General features: G+C 40.9%; 1 protein-coding gene across 8 annotated transcripts in view; it reads left to right on the top strand.

Annotated features, from left to right (window-relative positions):
* The window catches only part of NRG1 (neuregulin 1), a 452,615-nt gene that overhangs the window by 308,873 nt on the left and 131,713 nt on the right, over window positions 1-12,029 (top strand). For all 8 annotated transcript variants that reach the window (XM_071424698.1, XM_071424693.1, XM_071424699.1 and 5 more), the window contains one exon: window positions 5,615-5,739. In XM_071424698.1, the coding sequence (XP_071280799.1) occupies window positions 5,615-5,739 (125 nt within the window). The remainder of the gene's footprint in view (window positions 1-5,614; window positions 5,740-12,029) is intronic.

The raw sequence follows: 12,029 nt of genomic DNA, 5'->3' as shown, positions 1-12,029 counted from the left end.
GCAGATAGCCTGGCAAATTGTCTGGACTCATTTGCAGAGCCATATGTCTCCGTCAGAGTTGTATTTTCAGTCTATTCTGTAAAGAAAATGTTCAGATCAGAGCCTAGCCCTCAACTTTCCCAGCAACATGGTGCTGCCTGTGAGGGGCAATCATCATTTCCTCCACTTGCATTTGGCTGATACTGATTGACCAAACTCACTGGGGCTAGGATTTTACCTTGTGGGGCTGACCATCACCAGTTCAGCATTGAATCAAGGAAGTGCCTTTTGCCAGATCCCTTCTTTGTTGTTTTTTTGCCACAAAAATCTTTGAGGAGCTGTCAGAAGGGAAACTGATAGCCATTGATTTGGTATTGATGCATGTGGAAGTGTGAGACTCTTTTTCAGCTTATGTGCCAAAAAGTGTTTAAACTTCCCCAAAAGATGCATAATGAAAAAGGTTAAAATTGTGCCTTTTTCTGGAAGATAGAAATACGAAGTCATCTTCACTCACCATAAATGGAGAGGGTGCAGGCTTTGACCTGCATTTCACATGTTTGTGCCTCCCCAGTCACAATGATACCGTGCACTGTTGGAATTTCTCTCTTGTGTTTTAGAAATGTCAGTGTGGAATGGAGAAGCACTTCCAGTTAGAGACATGAAAGTCACTAGATGTAGAGTACAAAAAAGGAAACGACAAGGGATGTCTGCTGACATCTGAAGGATATTCTTTGCCTTCCTGCTTTGACATTTTAGTTTGGGGATAGGTCACTGCTTTGCCATTTCTTCTTTTGCTGTTCATGTGTGTATCCATGGCTGAGTAGAAGTGAACACCTTAAGAGAAAGTAGATTTTATTTTGATAAAAGGTGGGACAGACACATGTTGTAAAGCTAAAAAAGAGGTGGGGAAATGCAGTGTAAATGAACGCATAAAAGACATGCACATTTCAGAAAGCAAAACCACATTCAACAGATCCCATTGCAAATTAGAGCAGTATCAGAGATCAAGGATGTTTTTTCCCCGCTTATGTTCTGGGGATTTTTTTCATGATAGCACGCTGATAAGTGTTTGTCATGTTCATATGCTTCTGTATTGTTACACAAGCATTTTAGTGTGAATTTTTTACTATTACCAAGTGTGAGGAACATCAGCTGCGAAGGTTGGAGTAGTTGATAAGCCGTCTGGGATTAATGTTTGTTTTAAAGTTCAAATGGCTACATAAAAAGTAGGCTATGTTTCTGAAGAACCGTTAGCATGCAGAATACCACAGTCTTACTGGCATCTTCAATCCAAACACTTGAAAATAACACTTTCTAACACATTTGCAAAAAGCTCACAAAGTTTATTTCTGTGTGTTATTATTCATTGGCCTCTGATTTCTATCAATTTGCTAAAAATCACCCTTCTTTTTGTGTGATGGCAGAATAAAACATGTTTATTGTTGAAATAAATTAAAGGTCTTTTGTTTGGCTATGTAGCCAGAGCTAAAGCTAAATAGCTTTATGTTTTTTAACAAACTGAAAAAAATATCTGGCAGTATGATGAAGTATCTATCTCAGAAATTGGAAATGAAGACCTTAGCTTTACACCTGAAGTAGTCAAGGAAAAGATAATACAGCAGCTTGGTGTTTTGGGCACAATAGCCAGTGTGAATAGTACTGGATCAAAGGATTTGCCAAAGTGGAGCACATGCTGACTTTTTTTAGTGTTTTGAGAGTTTAGAAGACCCTGTGGCAATGCAGGCTTCCTCAAAGCCTAAAGCTCCCAGAGACTCCTTTGCATGTCAAATGACTTCACTTCTCTAAGCTTCCCTAGGATAGTTTCAGGGTGGCCGATTCAGAGGGTGCAGAGCCCCAACATGTGATGGCCCCACCTGGACTACTGCATCCAGCTCTGTGACCCCCAACGCAAGACAGACATGGATCTGTTGGAGTAACCCCAGAGAAGAGCAGTTGATCACAGGGCTGGAGCACCTCTCCTGTGAAGACAGGCTGAGAGACTGGGAACTGTTCACCCTGGAGAAGAAGAGGCTTTGGGAAGACCTTACAGCACCTTTCACTGCCTAAAGGGGGCTGCAAGAAGGCTAGAGAAGGAATTTTTACGGTGATGTGGAGTGACATGACAAGGGGGAGTCTCTGTGAACTGAAGGAGGGTAGTTTTAGGTTAGATATTAGGAAGACATTTTTTACTGCAACTGTGGGAAGGCACTGACACATTGCGCAGAAAGGTGGTGGATTTCTAATCCTTGGAAGCTTTCTGAGTAACCTGGTCCAGTGAAAGGTGTCCCTGTCCATGGAAAGTGGGTTGGGGCTATATGATCTTTAAGGACCCTTCTAACCCAAACTACTCTGACTTTATACTTCTATGACAGTATGGCAGGTGAATCACACTAAATGGCTATATTTGTTCTCATTACACTGGAGAGTCGAGAGAAATTGAATGACTTTAAATTTTAATGTAATGCATTTAAAGCACTCACTTTTACCTCAGATTTGTCAGAGTAAGAGCATGCAGTCAGTGAGTTTCTACTGATGATTGATGAGGCCATGATTGGTTCATTTGTGTGTCCAGGCTCTAAGCCATTTCTTTGTGACAGTAGACATTCAAAAATAAGCAGGCCTCAGACAAAGCATTTCACCTACTGGCTAACTCTCCCATGGCTGTCTTCTACTGTGATAGCATTTCATTTTCCTTCTCTGATTTCAAATGCAGGTGAGACTTGTACATTATTTGTTTGGGCAATGTGCTGTACGAGTCAGGTGCTCTTCATTACCTGTAGAGAGACTCCCTTATCAGGTTTGGGCTTTTTTTGTGGCAGAGACTAGGTGTTTGCCACTTCTAGATGATGGATTTGGGTGCAGCAGTGCACAAGGAAACTTTGTGTGTAAGTGCCCTGTACCGTGAGGTTTTGGTACCAAGCTTAGCCTGGATATTTGCCTGCAGACAGGCAATTCTGAATGACAGATGGAGACTGGGAGCAAAATGAATTCAAGCAACCAGATAAGGTCGGCTGGGACTGCATTCTGCAGATATGTTTCTATCCCCTTCATGTATGAATACAACCTCAGCAGTGTCACAGTGGCAATGAGCTCAAGATTCAGCAGAAGCAAATCTTACAGGGAGTGGCATTTTTTTTGGAGTAGCATAGTACAGTTTGAGGAAAGGACAAGCCTTTGAAAATAAAATCCCTTGTCAGGGGCTTTAAGTCAGTACTGTTGGAGTACTGCATTGCTAGGAAACTGCTTCATTTACAACCATTAATGAGTCATCTTCTGCTCTGACTGTTTTGAATTCTGTCTCAATACCTCTCAATGATATTTTAAAGGCTATAAATATTCATATTATTTCTCCTGCTCTCAGAGACAAAACTCCATACAGGGTTTTTTCCTAAAACCAAGTGTAAATTTGGCTTTTTGGAAATGGATTTTTAAGAAATATTGATGCTTCACCTATTTTAATATAAAAATAAAATCATAAAAGGAAGACACAATTCCTTGTATTTTCCCATTTGTATCAAGGAAAACAAAAACAATAAAAATAAATGTGCAGGGAAAAGAGTTTCTTCACAAATCCAAGCAGGCCACAAAAGTGTTTTGCATCAATATTAATGTATGGAGAGGACTGCAGCAAGTATACAATGGGTGTCCACATTAAACTGATATAGCTGCAGCTGTGCTTGCTTCCTTTTCACTGGGTTACGGCAAATTCTTAAAATCACTAAGCCTGTTTACATTGCCAGTTGAAGCTTCCTAAGGTTACATCTTGCTCTCCATCTAGACAAGTGTCTGCAAGTATGGCTGCAAGATAACCTGTTGCAATATAAGAAATACCACATGTCCACACAAGCTGTTAAGTGGTGTAGAACACCACACCACATTCTGGTCAGGCCCTCAACAGGCTGTTGTGAAGGTGAATGGCTGACAGGAAAATTAAAAAGCAGGCCACTTTTACTCTTGTATAAGCATAGCTGTTAGTCAGGTGCAAAGTTTTCACACAAAGATACAGTAGCATTCAACTTTGGGACGTTTCTGTCAGTGCCTTTACCACTTTTTTCTCACGTATTTATGGTCGCCATGAGCTAGAGTCTGTTCTGGTATGCCATCTGAAGTGCAGCCCAGGTAATTAATTCAGCACTGGGAATTGGACTCCTAACATTTCCTGAGAAGGGAGCCCAAATACTCAGCTATTCATTACCATTTGAGAAAACCTGAGTAAATTGCTAATCCTAGCTTGGTGCCTCCTCCCTCTTCCAAGCCCAGTGGCCTCAAAGAAGCAGTCTTCTTTCAGGACACGGGGGGCAACTCTTGTGATGCAGGTTTCTGGCAGAGAGGGGTCTACCTAGCACCCTGCTTTCATCCCATGAGGGCTGACTCCTCAACAGTCGGAGTTTCACATAGAGGCAGGGAAGACTGACCTGCCAATAGGCAGGGGTCTGGACAGCAGATAGCAGATGGGATAATGTCCTGTGATGGAGGTAGGGGTGGCTCACAAAGATGTGTTGAAAAATGACATTGGACATTTTGGTTGCTTCAGAAGCCCACACTGCTACAACAGACCTGTTTGTGGTCTGAACCAAGCCCTATTCAGTGATTTGCAGAAGGGATAACCAGTTGTGATTTCTGCATAGAGAGTTAGGAGACATGGCAATGTTGAAGCAAAGCATTTCCCCAAACATTGTTTATCTCAGCAGTCATGGTGGTTACTATGAGCTTTTAGAGTGAGCAAACACTACCTCCTGGGGATCAGCCCTTCAAGTAAGGATGGGCCTGCTTAGGGAAGGCAGTGTTCATGCACTCTGAGTGACTATTCTGTAGATCAGGTTTTATGATAGGCAAAAACTTCCCCAGAGCACTTCTTTTAAATAGTAACTGGGAACAACAGTAATGTGTCCATTTTCCCCAAGCTAGTCATTCTGTGCAGTCTAGATAATGGGATTATTGCCATCCTGTGAGTTGGGGACCCTATAAATGACACCAGAACATGTTCCTACAAAATTAATGGGTAGGCAGGAGTTCTGCATTTGAAAATCTAATCTTAAAACCTTGGAGACTGATTAAATTACATCTCTGAGCCAGGAACAAAATGTAGCTTCATGCAAATTGCGCTCCGCTCCTGCCCTTTTTTTTTTCTTTTTGTTAGCACTGGAGAATGATTTGGGGCTTCAGTGGCTGTTAAAAAGTGTGTTCTAATCTCATGATTATTTAGTCAGATGTTAGGAACTTCAGTACTTGTCCAGAACTCTACTACTGGTAATATGAACCTATAGGGAAGGGTAATCTATTTTAGTAATACACCCATCTTGGTGGCTTCTGGACAGCCAACAGTTTGTCTGAGAGAGGATGGTTGTTGGATGGTTGTTTTCCAGATTTTCTTAAAAGCAAAGACTCCTCTCATACAGAAAAGCATAAGCAAGTATCTTCATTTGGGTTCATGAATATGCCTGTTTTCCAGCAGCCTGTAGGAGATTTTTTTAATTATCCTCCCTTCTTTCAGCCTGGATAGTGTTTATCTGTCTGTAAGAATGGAAGACAAGACCCTCTGTTTCGGGGTGGGGAGAAAAGTGCTTTGGTTGATGCAGTGACTGTTGTGTATTCCAGTATAGGATGTTTATATGTTTTTTTTCTGATTTCACAGGAAATACTCTGAGCTTCACATTTACAGAGCCACGTTGGCCGACGCTGGGGAATACGTGTGCAGAGTGAGCAGCAAGCTAGGAAATGACAGTACTAAAGCGAGTGTTATCATCACAGACACCAATGGTAAGGCTTGACTCATTATTTTATTGTCACATTCAGAAAGACCATGTATTTAAGCTGCCAACAGGACAAAGGGCTTAGAAGCAGGACAAAGCTTGGCACATGAAGTGGAAGCACTGAAATCTTTCAGGTATACTAAGAAAAGTAGTTGAGCCTGACTTGTCTGTTATGTAGTTGAGATGTTCAATTTCCCTTATAGGCAAATGGGCTGTCTCCTACACATTTCAGGATAGACGAGCATTTTCTGTGTAACACCAGGTCTAAGACACAGTCTAGTCAAGATTAGAAAATGATAAAAGGAATATTATTCTAATTCCTGTTATGCACAGTGAAGGAAGTTGCATTTAACCTAAAACATATCACAGTCTGAACTGCTAAACCAGCACTTCTCACTTTAAGTAATATTTGTATTGCTCTGATTGCCACCATTTTTACTTTCACATATGTTGATAGGTTTTTGTTTTGATTTCTAAAACAATAAACACAAAGGCATGAATTTCTGACGGAAAATTATTCAAAGGCTCGAGTGTGATTCAGATGCTTTAATTCAGGTATTGTAATTTAAGGTTGGTTGTGATTTAAGCTGAAATCATGTTTTTCCAGTGTGGCTTTTTATAATTCAGGTCCCATAATTCAAATGCCAGTGTCCAGCCAGTTGTGAAGTACGAAACAAACATATCCATATTAGCAAACAAAGCTGAAGTTCTCTACATATCATAGATGAGTTAAAGATGTTATAGCAATGTGAATTTACCAGGCATGCTTTTCTGTTCCACATTTCTGTGCTCTTTAGTGGGAGATAGGCATTTACATAAACAGAAAACCAAATGTAAACCTTTTCCAGTGGGATTTGTCTTTGTCTGTCTGTTGTTTTGTAATCACACAGCAATTGCTTGACTGTATTCACTTTGTGTATTTGCTATTCTATTTCATCAACTACAGAATCTCAAGTGCTAGAATTTCATTCTAGCTGTATGGTATTATAATCATAAGCAGATGTCAGGAGACTGATATAAAAGATCAAGTGTTATTTACTGGAATGTTGCTAAGAGGAAAAATAGGTAGGTGTTTCTGTTTCCATGAATACAAATTTTGGTTGCTCATTAGCTGCTTATATGGAAAGCTCCTACAGTTTCCGTAACTCAACTGTAGGCACTGTGCCTAGGCAGTGTTACAGATAACTGCAAAAAAAAAAAAAAAAAAAAAACCAAAAGGGAACCTCATTCCTTTGCTACGTGACATGGATTTTTGAACTTCTTTTTGGGCTATGCTGAATGACTGCAAAACACTCCTGCTGCAAGAGGGCAGGGGCTTGGTCTCAGTAGAAAGTATTTGTGGCAAGCCCTGTTACATGCATCCATAACATATATGTTAAAATCTATCTAATTTTGTTATGAAGTGTAAGTTGTTTAAAACACAGCCATGCATGCCAACGCAGGGCCAACTAGAATCCAGTCCAAACCTGCCAGCTGGCTCTTGTCTATAAAGATCTGAACTGGAAACTCAATGATATCTGGACTGGAACATCTCAGTGATATTTGATCATCTAGACTCAGGCATGGTAGCATTCATTGGTGGAATAAATCAATCATGCATATTTTGTTGCTATACATACATCTGAGCCCCCTCTGCTTACTGTTCCTCATAAATTACCAATAAAATTGTTCATAATTTTCCTGCTAATGGTGGAATTTTCCACCTGGATTTGAAAAACAGCATGGGCAACATCTGGTGACTTAAGAGCAATAGATCCTTATGGCCTCAAAGGGCAACATCTGCCTTGCAAACAGGGATAGACCCCCTGCATGGGTGACCTTCTCACCCCTCCTTCCCCCACATTCCCTGACCTCTTCCCCTTGCTAGCTTAATGACAGATTTGGGATCCAAACTCGGTAATGAGCCCTGAAGGGGAGTCATTACTTGGGTCCTGTATAGCTGGGAGGTCCTGCAATATTCATAAGAAAGAAAGAATTTAAAACTAAAAGAAAAAAAAATAAAACAACAAACAAAAATCCAGCATATTTAACTCTTACTTGTTATTACCTGTTAGTGGGCCTTTGGGGGAGCTCTTGGGGTCCAGTGTAGTCCAGGAGTCCCTGTAGAAAACTAAACTGTAGGTATCTGAGAAGGCTGAGTCTCTCAAAATGAGCAGAGAGATTGCTTTCTTCTAACTCCAGCAGGTAGGGTAACAGTGAGATAAAGTAAAATGCGCCAGAGGGCCTGACTTTCTTATGGTGATACTGGTCTGTCCTGCTGTGTGAACCATAACTTAAGTTATAACCTTTAATTTAGTGACCTCACCTGGTCATATTTGTTATGTATCCCTTGCTGTCTGCAAACTAGGTCTTCCTTTCCCTTTGTGCTGGTTACTTTAAGAGTGAGGGTAGGCAAGATAATGGGCTTTCTGGGAATGGGGTTATTTTTATTTCCGCTGTAAGGTTAGTGTTTTTCAGTATCTAAAAAAAATCTGCATTTAAACTCCCTAGAATTTGTCAAACTAGGAGTATTTTAGTTGAAATTTTCTTTACTGGTGTATGCCATGAAAGAGAACCCCAGAGCCAGACCAAAGGCCTTGTCTCTAATATCACCTACCAGTGGACATTAGGAAAAAACATAGGAAGAACAAGGCAAATGTGTTGGTGTTTTCTCCCCAAGAATACAAAAAGCCATACATTTTCTACCACCAAGGATGCTGATTTCAATTCTCTGCTCCAAGCATAGAAAAATTAGTTATTTCTCAATAAACAGCTGTAAAATATTTTTTGTTGTTTTCAGTGAGCAAACACCTTTTTTTTTCCTGATCTCATTCCCCAGGTAAACTTTTCTGTCTAAAACAGTAATATTCAATGCAATAGTAACTCCTTTCCTTCTTACTATTATAAGCATTGTTGTTATTTAAAAATGCCAAATTTGCTTTTGTGCAAGTTTTTGCTACACATAAACTTGAACATACATCCCACACGAACAGTTTTAACCTCCACAAACTTCTAAATTTCCCCAGTTTTACTGAAAGATATATTAATCTTTGTATATAGAGCCATGTGTATGGATTAAAAATGTAACAAATATAAAAATAGCTACACAAACACAATTTTTACCAGTCTTAATAGCAAGTGATAGGAGCTATTCTCTTTTAAATTTATAATGAGTGTAACTTGCCCACAGGATATGAGCTGCCTTCTTATTTTCATTCACTCATACTCACATATGCTCACCTAAGATTGTAATTGAGGTCAGAAGAGAGGCATGAAGTTCTCCTGGTGGTGTATAAATAGTACACAAATTTGCTAATGCAATAGTAACTGCTTTTTTTGTGCATCCTCATTTCTTACTTTACCCAGGCGAAATTCTGCGGTGAATTTTTCAGGGATTTTCTCATCAGCACAGGACCTTATTATGCTTGATGAATAACACTGACAGAATACTTCACAGCGCACCCAAAGCCTTCAACTTATTCACAAAACCCTGTATTTAGGCAACTAGCTAAGTCATATCTTTTTGATAAAGAGTCAAGCATGCTCTATCTGCACGTGGTGTCAGTCTTTTCCATTAAAACCTGTTGGCCTGATTCTTTGGCTCTCTGAGGATGTTTTCTGTGCCCAGCATGTTTCAGGGTGTAAAAGGGTGGATTCATGCAGAGATATTTCAAAAGCCAGAAGTCTGCAGTGCTGGTTCTGCTGGGCTGTGTGCTGGGTTTTGGGTGAGCACTAATCCTTGCTGTCTGTTGGGAAGTGAGTTGATGTAGTTTGACTCATCATTGTGAGTGGCTGGGGCAATTCTGAGTGAATTGATGGGTGCTAGAAGAACAGATCACTCAGGTGATCTGTTAATGTATCTCAATTGTAGGCAGAGGTGAACCTTGGTAAATTCATTAGCGACACAGTGGCCTATGCAGGCTTTTGGTTTTGCATCCATAGGACTTGCAGTAGTAGTAACAGCTCCAAGTCATACAATAATCAACAAGAATCTGACACTCATAATTCATTCAATTTTAGTTTGCTCTTCCTCTTCTGAAGACAGACAGTAGCTTAGCTTCAAGATGACTGAGAAATAAGTAAGTAAAAACATAGTACTTATATCTAGTACCCATGGAGCATGTGACAAACTGTGAAATACTTCAAGTGCAGAAGAAGTCCCTTCTTCTGTCCAAGACTTGATTAAAATAGATCAGGGTACCTCTTCTCTCTAGCATAATTGCAGGCAATCTGGGACATAGTTTGTTTTTGACTGGCTGGCATAATGAGTCAGATTCTCACCTGGAGAAAATCAGCATGCTTAGACCACTGATTTGGTCTTAGAAAGAAATGTGACCATTACTCAATTTGGTATTGCAACTCCCCTAAGAGTAGTCTTGAACCTTTCCTTGCAATTTGACATACTTGGACTGAGGGCAATGTTCTTTTAATCTGATTCTGGTCAGTAGTTTCTTGGAGGAAAAAGGGGAAAAGTATGGTAGTTTTTAGAACCTAAAAGTTAGTTTAGCCACTGGATCACCCTGTGTCTTTTACCACATATGCCTGCATACCTCTGAGGCCCCTGATTACAGCCTTACCAGCCTTCTACACAACTACTCTCGGCTCTGGCATCTATAGACCAAGTGACAGAGATGGAGAATGTGCTCCCCTTTCCTCAAGGTGTATGTTAGTTTGTGTCATTGTTTGTATAATTCAGATGGTATCACCCTAACAACACAAACAATTCAAAAGACTTAAAACTTACATCACTGCCACAAAGTACACCTCAGGATGACAGAAAGCTTGTTTGCAGCTCTAATGACCTTTGGTGTCTGAATTCTTTTCAGAGCCCAGGTTGTTGTTCCTGTCAGGGTTCTCAGAGTGACCTGCAAGTGCTGAACTAAAACCTGTGAGCTCAACCAAAATTCCTTCAGCTTGCTCAAGCAGCCTTTTTTGCATTAGGCCTCTGACAAACTAACTGGGGGCAAAAAAGCTGTGAGAGCATGCAAAGAGCTGTTCACAATAGCAGCTGTAAGGCTCTTAAATATTTGGTTATCCTGGAGAAAAGGTTTTGGCTGAGGAGGAGAAGGATCTCCTGCCTGACAGCCATACAGCAGAGCTTGTTGCCCATGCAACAAGTCCTCTCAGCAGCCCAATTAATGTTCCCCATCTGGAAGGATGGATCAACATATCAAGTCCATGGGGTTACTGGGAGTCTTGTGTGAGTTGGAGTTCTTCCCTGTTACGTCAGGCTAAACAGCAGAAGATGCTGGCCTGAGTACTAAGGAAATAGGACTGAGAAGCTGCAGAGGCCTGCTATTTACAACATCCCCAAACAAGGATCTCTCATGGATCCTTCCTTATTTTTATATAAGTTAGCCCCTGCACAAGCATACAGTTTCAGGAAACAGCACTTCACCAAGACTTAGTATTCCTAAGTGCCAGGAGACAGAGCTGGTTGTAATGAGGTAGCTGGTCCTCCTGGGAACTTAAATATGATGATGAAGACAGGGCTGCAGGCTGCCATCTCCATACCCTAGCAGACTGCAGCAGTAAAAGTATTATGATTGAAAAATGGTCCCAGCTCTTTCACCTCAGGCAAGTACTGATGGCCTGCTATGAGAAGGCTCTTTTTTGTTTGGTTCTTGTGTTCAGACAGCTTGCCATGCGGATCTGTGCTAGCCTTCCCGGGCACTGTAAAACATCTTTCTTATGGTTGTGGTGTACTGTGTGCAGTAAGCAATACGCACAAGTGCTGTGTCTTCCAAATTTTAGCATCCACTGTTAGTGTTGCTAACATGAATGTTATTAGTGGGGCTTGGTAAAGTGTGACTTTGCCACATGTTTTCCAAATGTATTTCTCAGCACATTTCAGGTGTAGGAGGCTCTGGCTGTGTTTTTTTTTCCACTGGCAGCTTCCCGTCAGCGTTTGTACTAACACAGCTGGGCTGGGGAGGTGCCAGTAAGAAATGCTTCATCAAGCTCAGCACAGGCACTAAATGGAACATGGTTGCTTTAATGGTGAAAGAAAAGTTTGCTCCAGTAGTGCCAGATGCTGAGCTATGCAGCTGTCAGACCTGTTCCATCTCCTGACGTGACTAAGAAAGGTTAATTGCTCAGACGACCCAGCTGCACAATACAGAAATTGCCGCTATACCCAAAAAATGGTCCTGAAAGCTGCCTGGCTACAGGCCACTGTGTTCCAAGACCTAATGCAAAGGTTTTGATCTTAAAAATTTTAATTATGATACACACTGCGTGCCATGCATCGCTGGCTGCCAAGGAAATGCTGCATAACATGTTCTCTCCCATTAGTGAGATGAAACTGGGATGTACTAA

The sequence above is a fragment of the Agelaius tricolor genome, unplaced genomic scaffold (genome assembly GCF_023055355.1).
Source record: "Agelaius tricolor isolate 1412-34295 unplaced genomic scaffold, bAgeTri1.0.p SCAF_4, whole genome shotgun sequence".
Lineage (NCBI taxonomy): Eukaryota > Metazoa > Chordata > Aves > Passeriformes > Icteridae > Agelaius > Agelaius tricolor.
This window is presented reverse-complemented; position numbering and strand designations above follow the sequence as displayed.